This window comes from Oreochromis aureus, linkage group 4, assembly GCF_013358895.1.
Source record: "Oreochromis aureus strain Israel breed Guangdong linkage group 4, ZZ_aureus, whole genome shotgun sequence".
Taxonomy (NCBI): domain Eukaryota; kingdom Metazoa; phylum Chordata; class Actinopteri; order Cichliformes; family Cichlidae; genus Oreochromis; species Oreochromis aureus.
Window position 1 is genome coordinate 25,840,951 of NC_052945.1, and position 27,192 is coordinate 25,868,142.

General features: G+C 39.1%; 3 protein-coding genes across 5 annotated transcripts; all 3 read right to left on the reverse strand.

Moving 5' to 3' along the window:
- Positions 1-93: 93 nt before the first annotated feature.
- On the reverse strand, positions 94-5,467 carry LOC120439712 (GTPase IMAP family member 7-like). Of its 2 annotated transcripts, XR_005612685.1 has the most exons (3): positions 5,237-5,467; positions 2,114-3,614; positions 94-107 (listed from the first exon to the last, which is right to left on the reverse strand). XR_005612685.1 is itself a non-coding variant. In XM_039610585.1 (2 exons), exons 1-2 carry the CDS (start codon positions 5,292-5,294, stop codon positions 2,659-2,661), a joined length of 1,014 nt encoding a protein of 337 aa, XP_039466519.1. In that variant the 5' UTR covers positions 5,295-5,467; the 3' UTR covers positions 1,912-2,658. The 2 variants fall into 2 exon arrangements, 1 of the variants encoding a protein (XP_039466519.1); XM_039610585.1 differs by lacking the exon at positions 94-107 and having other exon boundaries at positions 1,912-3,614.
- Positions 5,468-6,846: 1,379 nt separating this feature from the next.
- On the reverse strand, positions 6,847-12,295 carry LOC116320548. Of its 2 annotated transcripts, XM_039610584.1 has the most exons (5): positions 11,784-12,295; positions 11,578-11,646; positions 8,970-9,262; positions 7,677-7,986; positions 6,847-7,598 (listed from the first exon to the last, which is right to left on the reverse strand). In XM_039610584.1, exons 1-5 carry the CDS (start codon positions 12,004-12,006, stop codon positions 7,105-7,107), a joined length of 1,389 nt encoding a protein of 462 aa, XP_039466518.1. In that variant the 5' UTR covers positions 12,007-12,295; the 3' UTR covers positions 6,847-7,104. The 2 variants fall into 2 exon arrangements, with proteins under 2 accessions (XP_039466518.1, XP_039466517.1); XM_039610583.1 differs by having other exon boundaries at positions 6,847-7,986; positions 11,784-12,294.
- A 215-nt stretch (positions 12,296-12,510) lies between these two features.
- On the reverse strand, positions 12,511-27,111 carry sp100.1 (SP110 nuclear antigen, tandem duplicate 1). Its single transcript, XM_031740177.2, has 15 exons — positions 26,661-27,111; positions 24,399-24,564; positions 23,777-23,995; positions 22,640-22,759; positions 22,304-22,437; positions 20,524-20,563; positions 19,852-19,914; positions 19,645-19,758; positions 19,285-19,421; positions 18,592-18,660; positions 17,215-17,351; positions 15,369-15,480; positions 15,193-15,267; positions 13,943-14,086; positions 12,511-13,268 (listed from the first exon to the last, which is right to left on the reverse strand). The coding sequence occupies exons 1-15, from the start codon at positions 26,802-26,804 to the stop codon at positions 13,179-13,181; spliced, it is 1,764 nt and encodes a 587-aa protein (XP_031596037.1). The 5' UTR covers positions 26,805-27,111; the 3' UTR covers positions 12,511-13,178.
- Between the last annotated feature and the right edge of the window lie 81 nt (positions 27,112-27,192).

The window sequence follows — 27,192 nt, forward strand, 5'->3', positions numbered from 1 at the left end:
AGACCCCAGCGACGCCCGACGGCCTCAATCAGACACAGAACGGCTTTTGAAGAGAAACCGAGCCAGAGCAAAGCGTCTTCTCGGAAGGAGCAGGGGCATTACTGAAGCTGGAGAGAAAGAAAGTGACTTGTGGTGTCACTTCATATGTAAGATAAATGGGTTAAACTGGGAAAAATCTTATATACATACAGTTGTTATCAAACGTTTAGATCCACTCATCATGGGCGTGAATATCCTGGTAATTCTGGAATTTTAATGATTTCTTTGAACTGCTCTTTTTCCAGGGTAGATTTACTGTACGGCAGCAAGTTTGAATTTATTTTGGATTTTATCTAAAATATCTAAAACACACAGTCAGTAGTAAACATACAGGTGCAAATATATAAATATACTCAATTAATTATTTTAATAAGTGAATATTCTATAAAGCCCTTAAACTTGACAAGGCTATTAGTGATTGACTATAACTGGTAGTTTCCCTTTGCCATCATAAAAAGGATTTGTTTGATAGCACTCACTGGTTTGAACAATACAAGACAGTTATGTACAGATACCAAATACTGTACATAAGTGAAAGTTATTTGGATGTGTCAGCACTTTGCTAAGGTCTTGAAAAAGACCCAAACTGTCACCCTCAAATGAGAGACGAGTGGTCAGGATGTTTAGGAACAACCCAGGAACAACCAGTGCTCACACGTGCCATGGAATCCGGTGGAACACCGGCATCACTGTCCACAGTGAAATGAGTTTTACATTGCCATGGACTGAGAGGGTGCTGACCAAGATAAAAGCTTCTGGTGAAAAATCAGGACCTTCAAGCTTATCTGAAATTTGCAGCTGCCCACATGGACAAGCCAAATGTCTTCTGGAGAAATGTTTTGTTGCCAGACGAGACGAAGATTGAGCCACAATCAGGTATGTTTGGAGGAGTAAAGGTGAGGCTTTGAAATCTAAGAACACTGTGCTAGCTGTCAAGCATAGTGCTGGTAGATTCATGCTCTGGGGCTGTTTTGCTACCAGGGGTAAATCAGGATTTGAGGTAAAACTTGAAAATAGAATGTCCAGTTCTGTCCAAGTTTGAACATACAGTTGAAACTTGGGCCCAGTTGGGTGTTCCAACTGGACAATGATCCCAGACACACAGATAAACTGGTTTTGGAATAGATAGAGTAGACAAACATTAAGCTTCTGGAATGACCTTCCCAGAGCCCCGACCTCAACCCTGCTGAACATCTGTGGACTACACTTAGAAGCTGAGTCTGCGCCACGAAACCAACCAATTTAAATGCATTCTACCAATTCTGCCAAGAAGACTGGTCAAATATTCAGCCAGAATTATGTCAGAAGCTTGTTGATGGCTGGTCGAGGTGCAAGTTGCAAAAAGACATTAGTGGGTGTGTGTGTAAATATTTGAGCCCGTATGTAATGTTTGATCCTGTGTAGGTTGATGAGTGGATGTAAACCTATGACCACAACTGTATTTACAGACCCTGAAAACTGCATTTTCTGTATCTGTAATTTCTAATGAGAGATTTTCGACATTTCTGTTTTCCCTCTTGTCATTGGTTTGACATGTGCGGGGGTTAGTTTCAACAGCCAGAGTCAGAATTTAGCAACATTTGATGAGCTATCAAACACCCCAACATCTGTTGGGGTGTTTGATAGCTGCCCATCAAATCTGATCAACTCACAGGCAAAAAAGCCCATGGTGTATCAAAAAGAATCATCTGATTTCAGAAGGCTATATATTCTTTTAGCTAATAGATACTTAGAAACTTGCAGTAAATTTTAAAATGCATCAGCGAATGTAAAGTTATACACACAAAATTTACAATGTTGACAAGTGCTTAATATGCCCACCTCCAGACCAGCATCCAATTTCAAAATGCTTTAATTCCATAATCATTCACCTAAAGAAACACGTACTTGCTGCAGTGACTCCAGACATGCTCATGGGATGAGTTTGACATATGCTGTGTATCCACGGGGCGACTTATTGAGCACTTGTGCACACTGTAAGTTTATATTCAGCCATTACTTGCATAAAAGTATAGCCAGAAAAAGCATACCCGGATAGAAAAACTCAATAAAACACTATCAGTCATGGACTCACCTCCCCAGAGTCTGGACCTCAACATCACTGAAGCAGTGTGAGATCATCTTCACAGAGAGCAGAACAAAAAGCAGTCAGCATCCAAAGACAGCTTTAAATATTCTTCAAGAAGCCTGCAGAACTATTCCTGAAGACTACTTAAAGAAATGAGAACAAAGCTGCACAAGAGAGTTCAGACTGTGTCGAAGAATAAAGGTGGTCGTACCAAATATTAATTTTCAAACTCATTAGCATTTTAAAACTCTGTATTGTATTTCCAGGTATATTTCCACAAATCCTTGCATCTACTTTTTTTCCTAGTAAAATATAAAGAAAAAGTGGTGGGCCGAGACTTTTGTGTAGTACTTTAAATATTGTTTTCATTAGCATTTTTACAGTTCTGTTATCTGATTAAATATGAGATTAATGAGATGATATCAGATGACTATATTTTCTAATTATGGACAGACAAATTTGTATGAAAATGATTTTTATTAATTAAATCAGTTAGATATATCATCTGTCACACATTTGAATGATAAATCACTAACACAGTAAAAGCTCATCTATTTCTTTTTCTTAGTAAGACCTGGTATTTTTCTTCTAATAATTGGAAATATCTTAAAAGACACCACAATTAAAATGATTCCTATTCCACAAAGCCATTTAGCTGCTACCCCAAGATCCCACCATAACAGTAGACACAATACAGCCAGTAACAGGATGCTTTTCATGATGTAGGACTTGCTGCACAACTCCCCCTCTGCGTCTTTTCTTGCCCTTTCCTCCTCTTGTCTCCACAGCTTTGTCTTTTTCTTCTTTAGGTCTTCATCCTTGTGATGCTCCCTCAGATTTTCCTCCTTTTTGCTGATTTCTTCTTGTCTCTCTGTAAGGATGCTTTCCTGTCTTTCTCTGATTTTCCTCTCCTTCTCAGGATACAGCTCTGTCTTGTAGTAACTACCTCCATTCAGGGCCACCAGGGTCTCGATCTTCTCCATAAAAGTTGTGACCTGCTTCTGGTCCTCCGGGGTTTTGTTGTTGAAGACGTGGAAGCCACCGCTACACTTGCGTATGAAGTTGCGGAGGTTCTCGTCACTCTCAGTAATGATGTCGTTTATTGTTTTGTTTTCCAGGCGATCGCCGTGGGTGAACAGCACGATGGTGTAGTCCCACACTCTTGGGCCAAACTTTGCTTCGATCAGCGTGTGGGTGTCTTGGTCTTCCTGAGTCAGCCTTCCTAAAGGAACAACATATGCAAAGACGTGGGGTCCTGGTTCCTGGAGTTTCAGGCGTTGAAGAATCTCTCGGATGATGTCCTCCTTGTTGCTTCCCTTTTCGAAAAGCCCAGGTGTGTCAATCACATCGACAGGTATATCTCCAACCACCCTGGACTCTTTTTCACAGTGAACAGTGACGCTGCCCAGCTTCATCTCTGACCTGAACACCATTTTATTGAGGATGGTGTTCCCACTCGAGCTCTTGCCTGCACCACATTTTCCAAGAAGCATGATCCTCAACGGCTCTGTCAACCCAACAGAACAAGCATTTTTAAACACTATTCAGAGTTCATGAAAGTTGTTATGCTCTTCATTCTGACTTCTGATATTAGCCGTGTTTATTTGTAGAAATTCGTGGCTTTCACATATTAGCCCAGACTGTTGCATCCCAGGGCACAAACAGTATGAACTTTTTTATTATGTTGTTACATTGTGGCAAATACAAAGCATTTTGGCATTTGTTGATGAATATAATAAAAAGTAAAGATTAATACACTGTATGTCGTCTCATGTTACAGTATGTGGCTTGTTTTGTTTTTATATGCCTGTTGAAATATTTTTTCTTATCTCACTTTTTCAGAAAACCGATGCCTACTAATCTTTTGTTAACAAGTTGCACCTCAACCAGAAACTTTTGGTAGTCATCAAGTGTGTGGCATAATGTTTAACCGCTCTTCTTTGCAGAACTGGTACAGTTTATCAAAATTATTTGGTTTGTTGGCAAAGAACCGGGTTTTAAGCTTAGTCTTGTTGTTGGCTACTGAAAGTCTATGATTGAGGTGCAACTTGCTCAAAAACCCCCATCCCACCTTCTTCAAATGCAACAAGAATGGTGTCAAACTTTTGTGCTGCAAAAATTTCCGTTTGTGCCACTATCATTTTAAGTATATTAATAAAAGTTTCTAGAGGTCATCAGACGTCAAACATTCATGTGATGAAAATTTCCAAAACATTGGAAATGTTTCCATACAGGCCCTTAATGAAGGTCTTACGGTCTGTTGCATCATCTTGTGGGTTAAAGGTATTCTGTTTATAAATAGCCTATAATGAAGTGTTTTTAGCTAAAATGAAAAGGCTGCGGATCACTATCATGCTTCATAACATTATATTACTCCAGCAAATAATCTTTTTCTCTGACAGAACGCATACTTTATTTTAACTAATATATGTTAACCTAGTTTTTTACTTTTAAGAGTGTGATAATGATAAACAATATCCAATACTGATATTATGTTTCGCAACCTTTTCACAGGTTAGACCACCAGTAAAGAAAGGGGCTGGATGACCTTAGGTGACCTCTACAAAAGTGGGAATAAGGAGCACGAGAATGAGATGGAGACATTAAATGAACATTAGAGGCTAACAGTACTATAGCTTAATTGCACTTCTCAAAATCACTGTTGGCTAACTTGGTGTAGGTGTGTTAATTAAACACACTCACACACACTTACAGGAAGAAAGCAGATAAAAAAGAGTCACTGCCATTTTGGAATTTTATTTTTATTAAAGTACTGTAAAAAAATTAACAATTATATTATTATTAGTTATATCATCTGGTTTTGTTTTCTCCCCATTGGAATCTCATATTGTATATATTGGCTTCAATCTTCAAACATCTGAAACAAGCTCTATAAACTGCAGTAGTCAACAGCTCAGCTAAAGCACCAGTATGACTCACACTGCTCTCTTTCTCTTTCTACATGTGTCAGTTGAACAAGGGTAGACACGTGATTAAGAACATGCTGCGTTACTAACTACACCAACTACACCCACAGGGGAAAAAATACATACAGACATACAAAAAATAGAATAAAAACATTAAACTAAAAACTTCTAACTCAACAGCATTTCCATATTTCATACTGACCCTTCTCCTGCTCACTTTCTGCTGGACCAGGTATGCTATCAGCGGCCTGAGTGCTCATGGTGGACGAAGACAGAGGTATCACCAAAACTGTAGACGTCGGCTAACTTGTCCTCGCTGGCCTGACAGTCCTGATTGAATCTCAAAGCGAGTCTGTTAGGTGAAACTTTTTTCACCACAGCTTCCTCAGTGCTTTCTGTTTTAAACTGAGGGTGGGGCTCTACAGTCACGTCACCTACTGGGAGCTCCGGGAGAATACCGCATCCACCAAGTTACAGTCCAGTCCACATACGCTGAATAATTAGGTCAGCAGCAACAATCGGCCGCAGTCCTATGTCCATAGGTGTTATTTTTCTACCTGTTTCGAGCCAAGACTATTTCCACCCAACCTGTTTTATATAAACCTCTGAACTTGGCACTCTACCTGCATCTTATAGAGAGTCACTGATGGGACAAACCTTTATTGTGCAAGGGATCAAAGATCTGATGACTTCTTGCATAACAGCTTAATGTGGAATAAAGTTATGATTTCAAATAGAATATCATTACTTTCATTTTGACTGAGAAGTAGACTTTGATTCGTTGGTATTTTATAGTGAAGCTGAGAAGCAATGAAACGAGGAAACAATTAAAGTATTACATTTAATGATACTGCGATTTTTATATCACTAAAACACACGAACAGCCTAAAGTGTGTTAAGACAATTGCGCTTTAAAGGTTTAAGAAGAAATACAATGAACGGTCTCAGCGCGCCATCTAGTGGTCAGTATACTTTAATGCTTCATAAAACGTCCTGATCAGGGATAAAACTTCGATAGATTCACCCCTTTAACAAAATGTAAAATGAAAATATTAAAATGTGCGTATTTACTTTCAGCAATGAAAAGTAATCAACTACACTTACACCGGACCTATGTAGTATTTTGAGAGTACATCAGGTAAATGGTTCATTTTTCAGCTACATTTCAATGAGATATTGTATTTTTAACTGCAACATTTGTCTGAAAGGTATAATCATTATCCAAAGATCAAATGATGCCTTGGTGGCAGTCATTTTTTCATTCATTAATGAATAAATAAAGCACCTTGAGGCGACTGTTGTTGTGATTTAGCATTATATAATAAAATTGAATTGAATTGAATTGAATAAATGAATCTTGTCTCCAAATCCTCAAGAAACATCAGCTGATTCAGACTCACACAGACTCATTGCCATGTTTAACAGGATGCAACTAATCTTACTGGCTTTTAGTTTATTTTAGGGTTGACTCTGTGATCACAACATTTGCTTTTAAGACACATACAGTTAACATCCTACAAGCCTACATGGAACCTGAGATTATCTGTTAGGTCGCTTATGAGGATTTCCTGTTAAAACCTAAAAATGAAAAATAACAGGGATGATTCAGAGCCCTGCTTATGAAGCTAAAACCTTGTTGTCATTTAAGATTCTTTATTAAATGAATGTTTGGGGATTTTCTAGGCCTTGATAATATTTTAATGGTTGATTTGATTGCATGTAAAGTTTATTGTAACTTTTTAGTAGTTAATTGCTATTCTATTCTTGCAATCTGGGGACAAAGTGTTCAAAAGACCACAGCTTTATGGTACATATCCAAAGAATCTTTTTATTTGATGTTAGTGAAGCAAACTAACATATTTACAATGCACAACAATTTAAAAGCACGGAACAATGACTTACCTTTGTGTTTATCTGTTATTTACTTAGGAGTTCGTCAAATTCGCATTTATATTAAATTATGCTCATTAAAGTAGCATTATAGTGCATGAGAGCTTCATAAGGAGGATCTCAGGTGGGAAAAAAAAAAACAAGGTCAGGAGATTCTACTTTCCAGGCTTTCACCGTAGATTATTTCCGATCAGCCAGCCTCTGTAGGAGGGCGATGACTGTGTCCTGTTTGGAGGAGAGCAGCTCCAGGGCCGTGGCTATCCTTCCTAGGGACTCGGACATTCGCACCTCCCTCCTCTCCCGCCTCTTCTCTCTGGCTTCAACCCTGCGGCGAGCCACTCGATCGAGGTAGGCCTGCTCCTCCTGTCGCTTCAGAATCTCTTGGAACAAAGTGGAGCCGCCTTGCTCCGCTTTCGCCTTCTGGTTCTGTCCTTCAGTTCCAGACACAGTTGTTGTAGACAAAGAGGTGGCAGCAGAGGAAGTGAGGCAGGAGGACGTGAGGGGGAATGAAGAGGAGAGGCCGAGGAGATTCTGGCTTTGGGTGAGCGATGTTGTACTCAGGCGAAAAGGGATGACACCTGATGAGATGGATGGAGCTTTGCGGCTCGTGTAGCCCAGTGTGTTGAGGTCTGTGTTACTGGCGGAGATGAGGGAAGGGGATGTGGTGGCTGTTTCTGTAAAACAAGGCGAGGAAATAAAAGAAGGAGCTGGCACAATGGTGGCTGGGTGAATACTAGTAGTAACAATGTCACCATTGAGGACGATCAGGGGCTTGAGGTCTGGAGCATTAGTTGAGCTAATGGTCGCTGCAGTCACCGACGTACTGGCAGCGCTGCCAGCACTGGAGCCCAGACCTACTGAGTCCACACCACCACCACCAGCAACAGCAGCGAAGTCACTGCTAGGACGGATGATGGTGGATGTCGGCTGTGGAAGCTGCAGGGGCTTTGCAGCGATCTTAGCCAAAGGAGCAGGCAGTGTAGAAACCGTGCTGCCGCCTTTGTTTCGTTTGTTGTTGACGATCTGAGTGCCAATGGTGTCGCAGAGGGTGGCGTCCATCAACTAGAGTGGAACAAGACACACACAAAGATATGGAGAAAGTACATCAATGAATACATCAAACAGCATTGTAATCCATGACTTACAAATACCAGTTAACAATGTAACCATATGCTGTCTTAGGCTGACATTAAACCTTGTTACTTTATGTTATAATCCTAGTTATTTCTGCTGTACTTCCTCACAGTTGTTCAGATTAAACATCCCTGTACAAGAACTATTCGTCATTTAACCCTGTGAGGTCCTTAAAGTCTTTCCATCTCTATATTGACTCAGTTCTCTTATGGTATTAAAAACTGTATAAATTCAGTACCACTCTTTATGATACAGTTTTTCAAATGGGCAAGAGTAAGGATTTGGGAGTGACAGGGTCATGGGCAGCCAAGGGGCACTGATCAGGTGGGGAATGAAAGCTGGGCCCATGTGGTCTGATCCAACAGATGAGCTACTGTAGCTCAAATTGCAAAAAAAAGTTAATACTAATTCTGATAGAAAGGTGTCAGAATACACAGTGCATCACAGTTTGTTGCATATGAGGCTGCATGGCTACAGACCAGAAGGTGTCCTAGTCTGAGAGGTCTAGTGGAGCCCATGCTTAGACTAGGCCTGTACTCTCCATCGACCACACCTTCCAAAATATATAAAGCAGCCATTTCTTCTTTCTGCACCTTTTTTTAATATCTATATATAGATATATATATCTATATATCTATATAGATATATATATATATATCTATATATATATATATATATATATATATATATATATATATATATATATATATATATATATATATATATATGTGTGTGTGTGTGTGTGTGTGTGTGTATATATATATATATATATATGTGTGTGTATACGGATAAAAGAAAGAGGGCTAGAAAAAATTCATAGCAACTATGTCCAACTGTGAGGTTTACTTAAATCAGTACAAAATGTCAGCAACTATTTTTTGTCCCCAGGTTTGTCTTCCCGTTAGACTCACATCAAAGAACTCCCAAGACGTCTTAGCATGTCCCGTCTCCCGGCTGCGGTCTTTAACCCTCTTGTATGTCACAATGAGGTTGTTCCACTTGCGACGGATTTTCTCAACAGGCAGTATGTGCCCCTTGGAGGCCATCTCCTCTTGGACACTCTGGAAGAGCTGCGAGCGTTCCCGAGTCTCATAGAGACCCCAGCGACGCCCGACGGCCTCAATCAGACACAGAACGGCTTTGGAAGAGAAATCCGAGCCAGAGCAAAGCGTCTTCTCGGAAGGAGCAGGGGGCATTACTGAAGCTGGGAGAGAAAGAAAGCGACTTGTGGTGTCACTTCATATGTAAGATAAATGGGTTAAACTGGGAAAAATCTTATATACATACAGTTGTTATCAAACGTTTAGATCCACTCATCATGGGCGTGAATATCCTGGTAATTCTGGAATTTTAATGATTTCTTTGAACTGCTCTTTTTCCAGGGTAGATTTACTGTACGGCAGCAAGTTTGAATTTATTTTGGATTTTATCTAAAACATCTAAAACACACAGTCAGTAGTAAACATACAGGTGCAAATATATAAATATACTCAATTAATTATTTTAATAAGTGAAAATTCTATAAAGCCCTTAAACTTGACAAGGCTATTAGTGATTGACTATAACTGGTAGTTTCCCTTTGCCATCATAAAAAGGATTTGTTTAATAGCACTCACTGGTTTGAACAATACAAGACAGTTATGTACAGATACCAAATACTGTACATAAGTGAAAGTTATTTGGATGTGTCAGCACTTTGCTAAGGTCTTGAAAAAGACCCAAACTCTCACCCTCAAATGAGAGACGAGTGGTCAGGATGTTTAGGAACAACCCAGGAACAACCAGTGCTCACACGTGCCATGGAATCCGGTGGAAAACCGGCATCACTGTCCACAGTGAAGTGAGTTTTACATTGCCATGGACTGAGAGGGTGCTGACCAAGATAAAAGCATCTGGTCAAAAATCAGCACCTTCAAGCTTATCTGAAATTTGCAGCTGCCCACATCGACACGCCAAATGTCTTCTGGAGAAAAGTTTTGTTCCCAGACGAGACAAAGATTGAGTCACAATCAGGTATGTTTGGAGGAGTAAAGGTGAGGCTTTGAAATCTAAGAGCACTGTGCTAGCTGTCAAGCATAGTGCTGGTAGATTCATGCTCTGGGGCTGTTTTGCTACCAGGGGTAAATCAGGATTTGAGGTAAAACTTGAAAATAGAATGTCCAGTTCTGTCCAAGTTTGAACATACAGTTGAAACTTGGGCCCAGTTGGATGTTCCAACTGGACAATGATCCCAGACACACAGATAAACTGGTTTTGGAATAGATAGAGTAGACAAACATTAAGCTTCTGGAATGACCTTCCCAAAGCCCCGACCTGAACCCTTCTGAATATCTGTGGACTACACTTAGAAGCTGAGTCTGGGCCACGAAACCAACCAATTTAAATGAATTCTACCAATTCTGCCAAGAAGACTGGTCAAATATTCAGCCAGAATTATGTCAGAAAAAGGGACATTAGTGGGGGTGTGTGTAAATATTTGAGCCCGTATGTAATGTTTGATCCTGTGTAGGTTGATGAGTGGATGTAAACTTATGACCACAACTGTATTTACAGACCCTGAAAACTGCATTTTCTGTATCTGTAATTTCTAATGAGAGATTTTCGACATTTCTGTTTTCCCTCTTGTCATTGGTTTGACATGTGCGGGGGTTAGTTTCAACAGCCAGAGTCAGAATTTAGCAACATTTGATGAGCTATCAAACACCCCAACATCTGTTGGGGTGTTTGATAGTTCCCCATCAAATCTGACCAAAACACACACAATCCCAGTGATGCAGAAGGTTTTTAATTGTGAAGGATAAGAACTGAATGGCTAAGACTTGAACCCAAGTTTTCGGGGACTTTTTCAGGGGCATGAAATAGGCAAAAAAAAAAAAAGTGTATCAAAAAGAATCATCTGATTTCAGAAGGCTATATTTTTTTTTAACTAATAGACATAGAAGCTTGCATTAAATTTTAAAATGCATAAGTGAATGTAAAGTCATACACACAAAATTTACAATGTTGACCAGTGCTTAATATGCCCACCTCCAGACCGACGCATCCAATTTCAAAATGCTTTAATTCCACAGTCGTTCACCTAAAGAAACACGTACTCGCTGCAGTGACTCCAGACATGCTCAAAAAGGTATGGGATGAGTTTGACATATGCTGTGTATCCACAGGGGGACTTATTAAGCACTTGCGTACGCTGTAAGTTTATATTCAGCCATTACTTGCATAAAAGTATAACCTTTTCTTTTCAATGCACCTTGTATAATAGCATTTCTATGGAAATGATTAAAAAAATGACATGTTTGAATTTTTCAGGGAGGTTATTCAAATTCCTTTTAACAGTCACGGGATTTAATGTGTATATGTGCGGATACATCATACCATATCATCATTTTATATGGATTAGTAAAAGAGGTTAATGTACACAAGTGTTGACAGTTATTACTTCTGCCAGAAAGACTTCAGTCAGTTATGTGTTTTGTTACATTCTTACTGGTGCTCTCTCTCACTTTGAATCTTACTTACCTGGAGCTATCTTCAGGTATGTTTTTCCATCCCCAGATGTGGTGAAGAACCGCTCTGTGCTAACAGGGTCTGATGACAGAGCAGATAAAAGCTACATAATCTACTGAAAAACAACAGATTTTGAGTGGCCGTTAAAAAAACAAAACGAAAAAGGAAGCAAATAAACGAGGCCGAATGGCCATAAATCATCTCAGGTGTGCACTCACACAGTAGTACAGGAGTAGTTGTCGTGGCAGCTTGCAGCTCTGTGTCAGCCAGCTCCTCTGCAGTCTGTTCCCCTCCTCCTCCTCCTCTGCATGCGGTATCTCCGCAGGGCGCAGGCGACTCCTGCCTGCCCAAAACCAGCGCAGATGCATTTTCATCCACCGCTTCAGTTTTCACATGCAGCGCTGCGACGTGGTTGCTGCCTCCTTGCAGATCTCCCTCCATGGCTGACACGGAATCAAAAAAAAAAGGAAAAAGGAGCAGGAGCTGAAGAGAGAGAGCTTGTATTGTCTGCGCAGGCGTTGAATTGAGGAGAAAGTTTGGAGATCTCGGCTGTTAATCGATGATGCAGACTTCAGCGTGAAGTCGTGCAGCCAAAGTCATGACTGATTTAGCTGTGCGCGTGATGGACAAATGCCACCCCCTGCATGTTTTTCCGTGAGGGGCACGGAAATGGCTGCGCTGACCACCTCAGCTCAGCCGACGGATGCGCAGGGCGGCTGCGCAGCTCTCAGCAAGGATTTGCTGCTGGCAACCGTGACGGTGACGTCAGCTGACCGCACGTTTGGCACTTGTTTAGTAACAAAAAACAAAAAAATAATTTTCAAAATAAGAAAATAATCCGGATTTAGCTGTCAACGTGCCATACGAAGGGGAAAATTCTGCACGTTTTATTCCATTAATAATAATAAATATTAATAAATTAAAAATAAATAATACTAAACGAGGTATCAGAAAAAATGCAATTTATTCTTTTCTTATTTGTGGCGTACACAACAAACATTTTATTTAAAAAAAACCCCACATGTTACAGATAACAGTAAAAATTAATTGAACTGTAGTGGCACAGTAGTCCTCTTTGGACTAACAGATTTTAATGGTATATACAACATCAGTTATATGTGAAACAAAGTTAGGGCAAACAAATGAAACTGGGAGCATTATATACATACATATATATATATATATATATATATATATATATATATATATATATATATATATATATATATAATGATCATTTTAACTTGACTTTTAAATAGGACTAAAGCTGTTTTTGGTTTCAGTGCACAAAACTGGAGAAAAACATTATTACAATTCACCTTTAGACATTTGTCTTTGTTTTCAGTGTGTCTTTTGTATGTAAACAACGTACACTATGGAACTACTCTATTTAATATTATACTGTAATGGGTTGTAATATGATGAGGATTATCCATTAATAGCTTTTCCATTAGTTGCCAGCACATGAACACAGAGTACACTGTATTTGACTTTCATACTGTGTGCAAACACTGATATCTAGTTACATTTTGCTACAGTGCCATCACTGTAACACCCGTTTTTGATTGTTTTCTCAGCTTTGAAGAGTTAAAAACTGTCGCACTGGTTTGAAGTCACTGATCTTGGATGTTGAAAGCCTTCTTAAACTCGCTGTCAAATAACTCCCTCAGTTGGTTGCCGATGGCAAGGATTTTTGGATTTCTCTGAAAAAGAAAAACAGTCCTTGTCATTATGTTATTTTCAAAACTTCCATTCTGTTTAAAAAAGTTGTGTTTTTAGTCCAACAGATGTGTCAATGCACTTTTAAGAACCTACAGTAATTGAGGAAAAAAAAAACAACGAGCAAACACTTGGCGACGGTGGGAAGGAAGAACTCCCTTTTAACAGGAAGAGACCTCCAGCAGAACTGAGACAGTAAGACAAAAGTTTTCTATTTGAAATCCACTGTGAAATTGCAGGTACCCATTAAACTGGTCAGAGCAGGACCCCCAGGGACCCAAATGTAGAAGAAGCACTGCATGGAGGCAAAGGTGAAATGGATGGTAGTTGTTTTGACTATGCCTTGTAAAAGCTGAACAAGGCAATTTGACTAAACATTGAATGACAGTCAGAAGAAAGTGAAAGCTTAAAGTCCTGCAAACATTTAACAACACAACACACTAATATAAGTCCTAAAGAAGACACAGAATCAGATTTTTGTCAGGATAAGGTGTAATTAAAGTTTCCAAAACTTTCAGTGAATGTAATCTAATTCTTATTTTTTACATGCAGATGAAAACCCTTTAAAACCATATATAAAATAAAAACAAGCACTTTATGGACTATTTAGAGCACTGAATGCCGTGCCATTATCACATTTTCACTGAGAGTTTCTTACCCGGTTGAATGTTGCACAGTTGGCAAAAATAAGCTGGACATCAGAAACAAACTCGCCGACAGTTTGATACTGTTTCTGCTGGAGTTTCTCTGTTACTTTGCCCAGCCACATCGGACTCTTGATAGAAGTGCTGTAGTTTTCCAGCTGTGGGTGAAAGCAGACATCCAGAAAACCAGAGTATTCTAGTCAGAGTTTTACACATACAGTGCTGTGAAAAAGTATTCGCCCCCTTCCTGACTTTTTAGCTTTTTGCAAACTTGGCACACTTACATGTTTTACATCAGAGCTAATTTTAATATTAGGCAAAGATAATACAAAATGCTGTTTTTAAATGTGGAATCCATTTATTAAGAAAACAAGCCTACCTGGTACTGTTGGAAAAAGTAATTGCCCCCTAAACCTAATAACTGGTTTTGCCACTCTTGGGAGCAAGAACTGCACTCAAGCTTGGTGGTATTTGGGGAATTTGTCTCTCTCTTTTTTGCAGAATTGTTTTTATTCAGCTACAGTGGAGGTGTTTTAAAGTATGAATGGTCTGTATAAGATCATGCCAAAGCATCTTATTCTGATTTAAGTCCAGACTTTGACTAGGTCACTTCAAAACCTTGTTTTTTTGAGCCATTCAGAGGTTGACTTGCTGGTACGTTTCGGATCATTGTCCTGCTAAGTGCACTCTTGGAGTAATTTTGGTACACTGGCCACTCCTGGGAAGGTTTACTACTGTTCCAAATTTTCTCCAATTTGTGGATAATGATTCTCACAATGGTTTGCTGGAGTCCCAAAGCTTTAGAAATGGCTTTGTAACCCAGACTGATAGATGTCTATGACTTTGTTTCTCATCTGTTTTGCTTGTTGAGATCATTTTTCCTACTTTTCTCTGTCAGACAGTTTCTTTGTAAGTGATTTCTTGATTCAACAGGTCTACCAGCAATCAGTCCTTGGTGCAGCCAATGAAACCGAACTGGTTAGTTACTGATTTAACAAGGGAGAGCGGTTACTTTTCACAAAGGGCCAGGTAAGTTTGGATTTCTTTTTTGCCTTAATAAATGAAATCATCATTTAAAATCTGCATTTTGCATTTACTGAGGTTATTGTTGTCTAATATGAAACTTTAACTGATGATCTGTAGTGTGACCAATATGCAAAGTCTAAGACAGCTCACATTTTCAGTGCACTGTACTTTATTTTCTATCAATGTTTTAAAACTTGATTCTAATGAATAAAAATTGCTTGCTTAAAAAAATACTTACATAATCCATTGGGTCTGGAGAAAACATTTGGTACTCGTCAGCACTGCGCAGACACAGGAGGAGATACTGGCATTGCTGTTGATGAAACAACAGAGGGGCAGGTCACAGCAATGTCACAGGGAGATGGGTAGTTAGGTGGTTACATGGACAAACTTGTAGACAGAGAAAATTCTCACCATCATGTGTTGAGATATTTGCTGAGACATCACTACGTTCACTTCCAGCTGGTCAAGGCAAACGTGATTGGCTCTAAAAACGCAGAATGTGCACAACCAGGGACTGTCGTCGCTGCACACACATACATACACAGATATATATCAGTCTTAAAAATATAAACCCTTTTGATTGTTGTTTCAATAAGCTACATCCTTTTTATTCTTATCATACTGACAGCTGAATGTCTTAGCTTCCTGTTATCACATAAAACAGGTACATTTTAAAAAAGCAGAACGTATGCCAGGATCATATACAGTAGTGTGTAATTCAATACAATATACGTGGATAATAGCAGCACAAATGTTGTTTTAGTAGAAACTACACTGAAAACGATGTCCACCTGACTTCAGCTAGAACCAGTTTTAATGTGAAGGTGAAAAATATTAAAACAAAAATCAAATGAAATGATGTTAAAATTTAACGCTGAGCTAGAATTTAGTTTACAGAACTAGAAGATGTGGAGTAACACTCCATTTATTTGGACTCATGGTACAGGTCAATTTGCAAATGTCCTGTTTTGTTATCTACCAGGTCCAGAAGGAAATATCCTTAGCTCCTTCACTCTCTTTGCCACCTGGCACCTAAGTTTGTCTTTTCATTATTAAATTGTCAGTTTGTTCGGGAAAAAGTACTTCTACTTAAACGAGGGAAAAACAATTAAGCAAGTGTGCCATTTTACACTTGCTTAATTGTTAAGAAGTTCACAGACAGCACTGTGCAAAAGTCTTCAGCCACCCCTCATTTAAAACAAAGTATTTTTCTAAGAAAAAAGGGAAATAGATGCAGAGATTTGGAGAATAATTTTTAACGGAGTTAAAAACAGGCATAAAACAAACAAACAAACAAACAAACAAACAAACTGCTTATATAATTCTAAGAAGCTTGAAAGTCAATATTTGGTATGACCACCTTTATTCTTCAACACAGATTAAACTCTCTTAGGCTTGACTGTCTTTTATTCGGTTTTCTGTCAAGCTGATCACTGCTTCACTTACGTTGACGTCCGAGCTCTGGGGAGGCCAGTCCATGACAGATAGCGTTCCACTGTGTGTGGGTTTTGTTTTGTTTTTTTATTCAGGTATGCTTTTATTGCATTGGCATTGTGTTTGGGATCACTGTCATACTGAAAAATGATTCTGCTCCTGATGAGATGCTTTCCAGATTCCATCTGACCGTACTTTTTTGCGTTTATTATTCCTGATTTTCACAAGATTCCCAGCACCACTGGATGAACTGCATCCCCAGAGCCTCCATCATGTTTTACATTTAGCTGCAGATGTTCAGTGTTGTCCCTCTCTCATTCTCCTCCATATGTATGACAACGATTTGGACCAAAAATATCAATTACATTATTATATAAGACCTTTTGACACTAAATTTCAGTCCAGTTCTTGTGTAAACTGGTATACTTCAGCCTTTTCTCCCATTTTCCCTTTGTTTAGTGTGGATTCTTCAGTAAGCCTGGAAAACTGTTGCTCCAGGCCAATTTAAAATATTACAAGAAAGTCTGGTTCATTGAAAGCAAATCATACAGAAATGAGAAGAAGACTTTTGCACAGAACTGTAGGGATATTCATTAGTGCTGCTTTAAAATGCTGACCATTCAGTTGCAGGACTGTATAATGGGATCATTTCTTTCACCCTGTTAAAGCTGATTAGGTTTCATTCCTGACAATGCATTCTGTATTAATACTTCCAATTCATGCAGGTTTAAAATATAAGAGACTCAACCAAAACATACAAAAGGACAAAAGAGAAACAGCTGATTTAAAAAATATTTTTTAAATGGCTCCCAGTAAGGCTCACTTCAAAATGATGTCGTCCACATGTGGCAGGTGGCATTTCTGGTGGAAGGATCGTGGGCAGTCCTCACACACTACCAGCTCTTGGTCTTCTTCTTCGTTTTTACAGATGCAACACTCATCATCATTTTTCTCATTCTCCTGGCAACATAGACAAGAAATCACAGAAAATCTGTTTGGACACAAAACTGCTCCAAAGCGCCTTTCAGACCCAGGAGATGTAAAATTGCTGACTTCATCAAACGGTAACTTACAACTGCCATCTATAAATTAAGAACACAGCACAGCCACAGCACACATGGGCCATGGGTAATCGGGCCATGCATGAGGCCATGTTATTACTGTTACTTTCGAGAGGCCACATCTCACGTGTGATTAATGTGATTAATTAGGTTAATGTGGTTAATGTGTGGTTTATGCATAATCATAAACACTTTAGTAGATTTCAGTCAGTGGGCCAGATCAGACTTTTACAAACAGCTAAATGAAATATCTTAAGTATTGTAATGGAGAGTGATGGCTTCATAACAAATTATTTTTCATCTGCGTAGTGATAGTGTAACTGCAGATCTGTCTGAAGTGAAGATAAGACTCATGGTCATTTACTTTTTTATTGATCCTGTAGAATTTAATCCACTATAGCTGTGCCTTGTTGGTAAATGAGCTCTCTTTCTTTGGAAGCACTCATGCATTGATCTGTAGGTATACAAAGAAAACTCAGAGGAAGGGACTACTGCAATCAGCTGCATCAAGCTTCAGCTCCTATTAAAGTTTTGTCAAAACCAGGATTAAGCTGAATCCATTATTGGTCAGACTCATTAATCTGACCTGTCACAGAGTTTTCGTTCGATGTGGTAAAGGCTTTGCCACGTAAAGTCCGTTTTTAGGCCCTTCAGTCTCTGATGGATGTGAAATTGCACAGCAGAGTGAATAATGAAAAACCCAAAGGTATTTTGGAGAAAAGTCTTAATTTTCAGACTTTAATCTGTGTGCATAATTTTTTTTTCAAAGTTGTGGTCTGTTAAAAGCAACAAGTAAATGTCTGGTCTGACCCACTTAGTCTAACGGCACAGAATGTACAGTAAAGTGACCGAGGGCAGAGAAGACCGTGATCCATTAAGTTGCTGTCAGAAAGAGAAGGAGTCCCACTCCTGTTTGTGATGTTAGGCTACAAATACAACTAAACTCTAAAAGGGACTTGGAATCACATATTTCTGCACCAGAACAAGACAACTAAGAGAGGATAACAGTTTCTTGTTTGTGGAATTATACTACAGGTTTAGAGAGACACATTTTGTACTATTTAAAAAAACAGCACTGTGTAAGAAACTATTTTTCAAACCAGTGTAGCATGAGGAAATGCCACTTGTCTGAAACTTACCAGGTCTTCAGGATCTGGTTTACACAGATGGCAACCACACAGAAGTGAATGGATCTTCAAGATCTCTGCCTGAAAGAGACAAAGTAACACGTATTCATTTTTCAATCATAAGTTCTCACTTTTGGTTTAACAAAGCCTGTAACGCTCATTTTGCCTCCAAACTAAAGCTGCTCTTGGGTTTACAGGTGAGACACAGTTTCATGCAAAAGTCTAAATTGTTAAGTCATGTAATTTTGGGGGGCACAAGTGGCAACTTCAAAATTATAATTCAAAAAGATCTTACAAAACCAAACTGGGACTGACCCAATTCATTTTTCCTGAAATAGCCCCTAATTGTCTTTGTATTCTATATTATTTGTTCATTCTCTATAGCTGGTATTAATAGTAACAGAAGAGTCTTTGGTTCTGCTGTACGGTGCTGAAACATTGATGTGCATTTGATGTGTGCTTAGGGCTAACTATGGTTGTTCATCAAAATGTCACCACATGTTAGCTTTCTGCATTTGGATATACTTTTTTTACCATATTAGCTGCTTGAAGATTGATGACCGCAAATAAGCCACAAGCGAAAATGTAAAGATTGTAATCTTGGAGTGTAATTTTCCCCCCTCACTCTCACAGAGTACCTCACAAAAATACCCAAAGGCGTAGAAATAAGTTGCGGTGAACTAGGAACCTGCAGTGTAAACACACCTCCATGAGAGCACTCAGAGGTTTTCCATCCCATATGATGTCTTTCTTCCAATTAAAATTTGTCAGACCTGATTCCTTACAAAAGTCCACTGGGGTCATCCAGCTTGTCTCAGTACGAATACTCTTCCCAAGTGTCCCTGGTGGGGGAAAAACAGTTTGAGAAGAAAGTTCCCTCAGCTTAACTAAAATCTTTCCATTTAATTCAATTCAAAGTAGCAATTAGCAGCACCTGGATGCTACTTATCCTCTTAATTACAATGGAAGTAATCAGACTGTACTTTGTTTTTTTAAAGAACTGTTTAAACTTTTTCAAATGACTGTATCAGGCACTAAGCACAGTACTTTCTTTTTTTACGATACCTGATGCAAAACGTCTCTTGTGTAACGTCCCAGCTAAACCACCACATGTAACTTTGAACACTTTGGTGTTGGATAGACCGGCCTCTGGCTGCTGCACTGTCTGCTCTTCTTCATCTAAAACAGACACGTTATGAAGATAATACGTAACACAACCATGCATAACTAAAAGAGCTTCCATCATAAATATTACACTGTAGAAACCAGCACCTGTGGTGGGTTCATCACTTGATGAATCCTGGTCTTCTTCGTCGTCTTCTTCTTTCTCCGACTCTAAAAAAGAGGATTTTATTCATGAAAACAAGCAGGAAAGAAGCTTGCCCTGAACGTTTGTCTTAAACATGCATATTTTAAATTCAGAGTTTTATGAAAATAAATATGTGCACAGTATTAACAGAACGCCAGAAAAGATTTTAGTGACAATCATTATGCTCAGAGAGAAACTAGAATCACTGCCTTGTGGCTGTATGCCTTCACCCATTAATATTCTTGTTTTTCATTTTGCATCTTAATGGTAGCTGTTCCTCATCTAAGTTGAGGGTCTAAGGAGAAACAATGTTGTTTTCTGTACAGATTGGAAGCTCCTTGAGGCAAATTTCAGTTTTCTGATATAAGGATACACAAATAAAATTGTTTTGACTTCAGTTCGCTGGGCTTTTCCAGTTCTGCTCTACTTCTATTATATGGAGCGTAAAGGGTGGGTGGGGTTATAAATGTCTGCAGTGCCTGTCTGCCTCAATTGATGCCATTAGTTTTGAATGCTTTAATATTTAATGTGAGATAACAGAAGCTCTTGTAACAGCTAGTGGGAAAGTGGGCTTATATGCTGTTAAGAACACTTGAGTTTGATAAATTTTGTGTTATGGCAGTAACAGAACAAACCTGTGGTTGCTTCTTCAAGTGGGAACAATTTTTTCTTGGCCTAGCAGCAAAAAAAGAAGAATGTGGCTTAGATTAGAAAAAAAATAAAAAAAAATAAAAAAACTAATTCACTGTTGAGTAAGAAATACACTACCAGTCAAAATCTGGACATACATTTGTGATTTAATGGTTTTTCTTTATTTTTACTACTTTCTACATCATAGATACAAACTGAAGACATCAAATATATGAAGCAAGATAAATGGGATTATGTAGCCAAGGAAAAATTATAAATAACTCTAACTATGATTTCTATATTGGATTCCTCAAAGTAGCCACCCTTTGCTTTGTTGACAGCATTGCAAACCTTTGGCCTTCTCTCAATGAGCTTCATGACCTGAAACGGTTTTCATTTCACAGGTGTGACTTGTCAGGGTTCATTTGTGGATCAGTTGTGTTGTGCAGAAGTCAGGTTGGTACACAGCTGACAGCCCTATTTGACAACTGTTAGAATTGATATTATGGCAGTGTCCCCAAGTGCAGTCACAAAAACCATCAAGTCCTATGATGAAAGTTGCTCACATGAGGACTGTTTCAGGAAAGGATGCCCAGAAGTTACCTCTGCTGCTGAGGATAAATTCATCCAAGTCACCAATATCACAAATTAGAGCCCAGATAAATGCCACACAGAGTGCCACTAGCAGAGACATCTCTACATCAGCTGTTCAGAGACTGCATTAATCAGGCCTTTATGGTCAAATAGCTGCTAAGAAACCACTACTAAGGAAAATCAACAAGCAGAAGAGATTGTTTGGGCCAAGAAACACAAGGAGTGGACATTAGACCAGTGGAAATCTGTGCTTTGGTCAGATGAGTCCAAATTTGAGATCTTTGATTCCACCATGCCATGTCTTTGTGCGATGCAGAAAAGGTGAATGGATGGTCTCAACATGCATGCTTCCCACCTTGAAACATGGAGGAGGTGTGATGGTGTGGGGGACTTTGCTGGTGACATTGTTGGGGATTTACTCAGAATTGAAGGCTCACTGAACCAACATGGCTACCACAGCATCATACAGCGACATGCCATCCCATCTGGTTTGCGTTTAGTTGGACCATAATTCATGGTCCAACCCTAACCCCAAACACACCTCCAGGCTGTGTAAGGGCCATTTGACCAAGAAGGAGAGTGATGGAGTGCTGCACCAGATGGCCTGGTCTCCACAGTCACCTGACCTAAACCCAATCCAGATGGTTTGGAATGAGATGGAGCACAGAGTGAAATCAAAAGGGTCAACAAGCACTCAGCATCTCTGGGAACTCCTTCAAGACTGTTGGAAAACCATTTCAGGTGATGACCTCATGAAGCTCATGGAGAGAATGCCAAGAGTGTGCAAAGCAGTAATCAAAGATTAAAATAAAATATAAAACATGCTTTGAGTAATTTCACACTTTTTTGTTTACTACATAATTTCATGTGTTCATTCATAGTTTTGATGCCTTCAATGAAAATCTACAATGTAAATTGTCATGAAAATAGAGAAAAACATTAAATGAGAACATGTGTTCAAACTTTTGAGTGGTAGTATATATATATATATATATATATATATATATATATATATACACACACATATATATATATATATATATATATGTTTTACTTTTTATTTCCCCCTTTGTAGGCCACTGTTTTCAGGTGACCTTCCTGTGAAAAATGACAAAAACAAAATAAGTGAAAATCACACCGGAAACTGCCGGGACATTGATCAAATAAGTTCAGATTTTCTTTTTGACAAACCTTTATAAGTTTTCCCAGCGGCGTCCCCCCACATCGAATGCTCAGCTTCCAGTTCTTGTAGCTTTGCTTTCCTGCAAACCTCTCAAACTCACCTGGAGCAAACCACTGCTTATTAGCCAGAATGCACTTCTCTCCTAAGAGATGCAGAGGAGGAGGAAATCAAAGAAATGTTTTACACAGACAGTTTAAATCTCAGTCATAAATGATCTCTTGTTATCTCCCAACTGCCGCTTTTTGTAGCTTGTACATTTTTCTATTATTTCACAGCTGTTGAACAAAGAACATGCAGCTACAGTAGACTGCTATGCAACAATGAAAAGACTTTGCTTATCTGACCTTTAGCCAGTTTGTCTCGTTGTAGCGTTCCCGTCACCTGTCCGCATGTCACAGGCAGCTGGGACTTGTAGAGAGGCCAGGTCCAAATTTCACCCTTCTCTCCCTTCTTCATGGGAGAAGCTGAGAAATACAAAATTTTATAAATGCCAATTCAAACATGCTGCAGTCTAGTCAATATACATGTTGTGGCTTTGGAAAAGACTTATGACCACATTCCCTCAGACATCTTGCAGTGAATGCTGCAGGTGTAGAAGCAAGAGGGGCTGTGGCTATGCACAGAGTTTTATAGAACTGAGTGAGACCTGTATCCATCTTGGCAGGCAGTCAAACATGTTCTGGTTCATACTGACCACTTGGGAGGTACCTTTCCACTGATTCAGGAGAATGATTGGCAGAAGCAGAGTGCCTTTTTAAGGGACCTCAGTTCTTTGCAGGTAAAGTTGGTTCACTGAAGGTTAATGTAGAGCTTGACTAATGTGTCATTCTCCACCTGCTATAACACTATTTACTCAGATGGAGTAGAGGAGCTGTAATGGTGTAGCTTTGTACAAAACATCAGAGAAGAGACAATTCCACTTCCAACATAAAGAGAAAGTAATGAACATACGGCAAGTTTTCACACAACTCTATGCAGTCCTGTGAATAACTTGCATGACCCAATTTCAGCCAAGCTTTAACTGTCAGACAGATGGTCTCACATTTGACTCTAGGACACGTTAGTATACGGAGGAGTTCATGGTCGACTCAATAATGGCAAAGTCCAGGCCCAGGTCCACCGAATGATCATCCCTCCACCACATACCAACTGTGATTGACAGCTGGTATGTGGTCTTTATGCTGATATGCTGTGTTTGGGTTTTCCCTAAATGTGTATTATGGCCAAACGTTTCCATTTGGTCTGATTTGTCCAAATGACATTGTTCCATAAGTCATGTGATTTGTAACTTTAGAAACCTAAGTCATGCTGTCATGCTCTTTTCCAAGAGAACAGGCTTTGTTTTTGGTTGGGTCTAGCCTGGGGTAGAACCAGGGTAGCTGGTAAAGGTTATAGGATGAGAGATGTCCTTTTAACTGTATAACTCCTGTTGGCATATAGTCACGCTGAGAAAGGTAAAGCATAAGTGAGGAGTAACTTACTGAAACATATTTTCTTGGACTTCTTCTGAGCCGAGGTAGACAGGCCTGATGGACCAGGCTGCTCATCCTCCTCATCACATATGCTCTTGCTATATTTCCTCTTCTTTTTCACTGAGTTTTCGTCCCTCGCTTCTTCTTCTGAATGTTCATTTTTTTCCTTTTCATCGCTGTCTTCCGTTTCAACTTTCTCAGGCAATTGTGTGTCAAAATGGTAAGACCCTGAAATTACATTGAAGTCCAAGAACATAATAAATATCTAATAGAGGCCAAACAACTTCTACAAGTCAATTTTAAATTCTCAGTACACAGCACGCCCACTTGCTAACAAGGTTTTATATAGGCTAAATTACAACATATTAGCTGTTACAAGATGAGTCTTCACATAGACAGAGGTTCTCTTTGACTGGTTACAAGCCTATCGAATTATTTTTAGTGTCAAGATGAACATGGAGTCCTGCAAAAGCATTAATGCCACCACAAAACTCTCATCTTAAAGTAGATGAGGTATTATTCCGTTCAGATTTCTTTTGCCAATTCTTTTTTTTTATCAATTAACTTGTCAGAGACCCAAACATATTTATTATAAAGTCATTAAGAGCCTCATGAAATAGAAATATCTTACCGTCCATGAGGCTTTTGCGCAGCATTTGCAGTGTGGGGTTGTTGTTCAGGACAGTTTCCTTGAAGGCACACTTCCAGAACAGTTTGATGTGCTCTGAGTTTTTATCCTCGAACCAGTCCAGGATATCATAAAGGCCCTTCTCCATTTTCTTCATACGAGTCACCTTCTGCACACACAATATTGAGAAAATTATTACTGGGCTGTTTGGCCTACGATTCAGTAAGTAAAATCCAACATACTGTCATTTTCACAAAGTGTCTATAATATTAGATTTAGAAAAAACTGCCCCTCTAAAACAGAAGGTATGAAAAAAGTATGATGTTTATGTTTGCCACTCCAATAATGGTGATTGGATCGATTATATGTGATTATTTAGGAGAGGGCGATTCCTTCTCTGAATAAGCTGGTATTTTTTTGCGTCACACTGGGGAACTATATTTACGTAAGGTGGAGTACTATGCAAAAATCGTGACTCACCTGTCATTACTTTATATTTTATTTCCAAGGAGATGGCCTTTCTTGTTTTTTAACTGGCCTTGATCAATAGTTTCAAAAATTCTAAACTGTTACTTTGGACATTGCCTGCTTTCTTGCTAATTTTCATTCTAGTCCTTGCATCTGACCTTTTTAAGAGGAAGGCTTTTTTTATTTGTTAAGCCACTTAACACTGACCCATGAATCATTCAAGCATAACAAAAATCCACCTAACTCAAGGGATGAAGCAGTGCTATTTCTGTACACAACAGAAAACTTAGCAAAGAACTAATTTTAAATTGTGCTGTGCAATATGTCCTTAAAAGATTTGACAAGATTGACCAAGTGGAAGAAAATAAAGGAAGCGGTAGCTCTAAAGAACTATCTACAGCAGATGAACCTGATGAACAGTATCTAGAAGCCATGTCCTGAAGAAATAGGAAAAAATCAAGTACATCCAGCAAAGTCCTGACACAGAACCTGAAAGCTGCAACTGGCCTTTCAGCTGAAGCTTCATCATAAATGGTCTCATTGCAAGGATGGCTATCAAAAAGTCATTCTTAACCCTAGAACACTATCGCTATAAATAGTAACACAATCACTAATGCCGGGTGATTTTTACCTGATATAATATAACCAATAAAAAGTAATCAAATATATCAAAATATGACAACACATGACAAATTAGAGTGGTCTTCTTTTACTTTCAACTGTGCCATGTCTAACAAAATGAAAAAAAACCTCCTAAAACAAAATAATGACTCTGGAAAGCTGGTCTTTGGTCCACCCATTCCTGGGAAATTTGAGACTTCCCTGGTGAAGGCACATGCTCCCCGACACGCAAACAGCTGCAGGAGAGAGAAATCATGTAAATGTATTTTCCCGGGTGTAAATCACCCGGCGATAGTGTTCTAGGGTTGAAGGGAAACAATGAAAAGAGACTGAAGTAGACCGAATTACAGGCCTGAAAAACTAGTTTGGAAAAAACATTTCAGTTAGTGGTGTTTGCAATCTTGCCAAAATTGATGGAATTACTGTGGCGTCATTTTTCAGGATGATAATGATCCCGAACACACTGTCAGTGCAGTAAAAGCGTACCTGGATAGAGAAACACACAGTGGAACACTATTAGTCGTGGATTGGCCTCCCCAGACCCTGGACCTCAACATTATTGAAGCTGTGTGGGATCATCTTGACAGTTATACTCAGTGTATTTCCTTTTATGTTTGCACATTCAAATAAATCTACAAACTTATTTCCCATTTTCCCAGCAAAATTTGGAAAAATGACGCGTGACTTAAGACTTTTCCAGAGTACAGATTTTATTTCATTTTAATCTGTTTTCAATAATTGGTTCTGGTTGTTAAAATGTCTTATTTTTTTAGTAAATAGCAGTGTGAGTTACAGGCGAATTGACATTCGCAGTGTCTTGATGCATGCTCAATCATCCGGTAAGTAAATCCCAAAAAAATTGATTCTGTTAATTCATCGGTGCTAGTTTCAGTCAGGCAAGGGTAGGCTATGTTTCTAGGGTTGAGGAAACCCGCAGTCAGCTGAGACTGAAGTTGTTACGTCCAGATAAACAGAATCAGCTTTTTGGGGTCAGTTCGCCGTATTTCCCTTGTTTGAAATCGACGCTTTATGTGTAACAACTCTGATGTAATCATTTATCACTTCCGCTGTTCACTTCCCGCTCTCTCGTTAACGTCCTATTCAAATAGCACTTGCCTGAAATGACTGTAACGAGGTTGATAACAAATGCGTAACCTGTCCACTTGAGTTCCTCACCTTGAAACGGTCTTCTGGGATCAGGTTGTAATCCTTGAGCTTGCAGAGGAAGATGAACGGGTTTTCCATGCAAGAAATTTCTGTTTTATTGCAGTGGAAAAAGCGCAGTAATTCCTCGGACTCCAGAAAATCCAGCGGATCCATCGATGGTCAGTTCTCCCCACTTTTCTACAAAAATGTGCCAGTTCCCAAGAGATCGCACTCACTTATCATCCAGATGTGATATTAGAGCTGCAGCACAGAAATAAAGCGCTGCATTCGTAGACCTTGTGCCGTTTAACAGGTAACAATTAACTCCTCACAGGTCTTCTCACCCTGCTCCACCGTTTACATGCGCACACAGGGAAACTCAATCCAAGTTTATGTTAAAAAAAAATCACAATATTGAGTAGATGTTGACATAAGCGGAAGTTTTCCCTCTACGGGTCAAAGCGTCCGATCTGGGAAAGCCAACTACTGGTTTCTCGGTTCCTCCTCTCAGTGACGTTTGGAAAGTGAAACCTTTTTCTAGAGCTCTTCTGTTCTCAGCAAT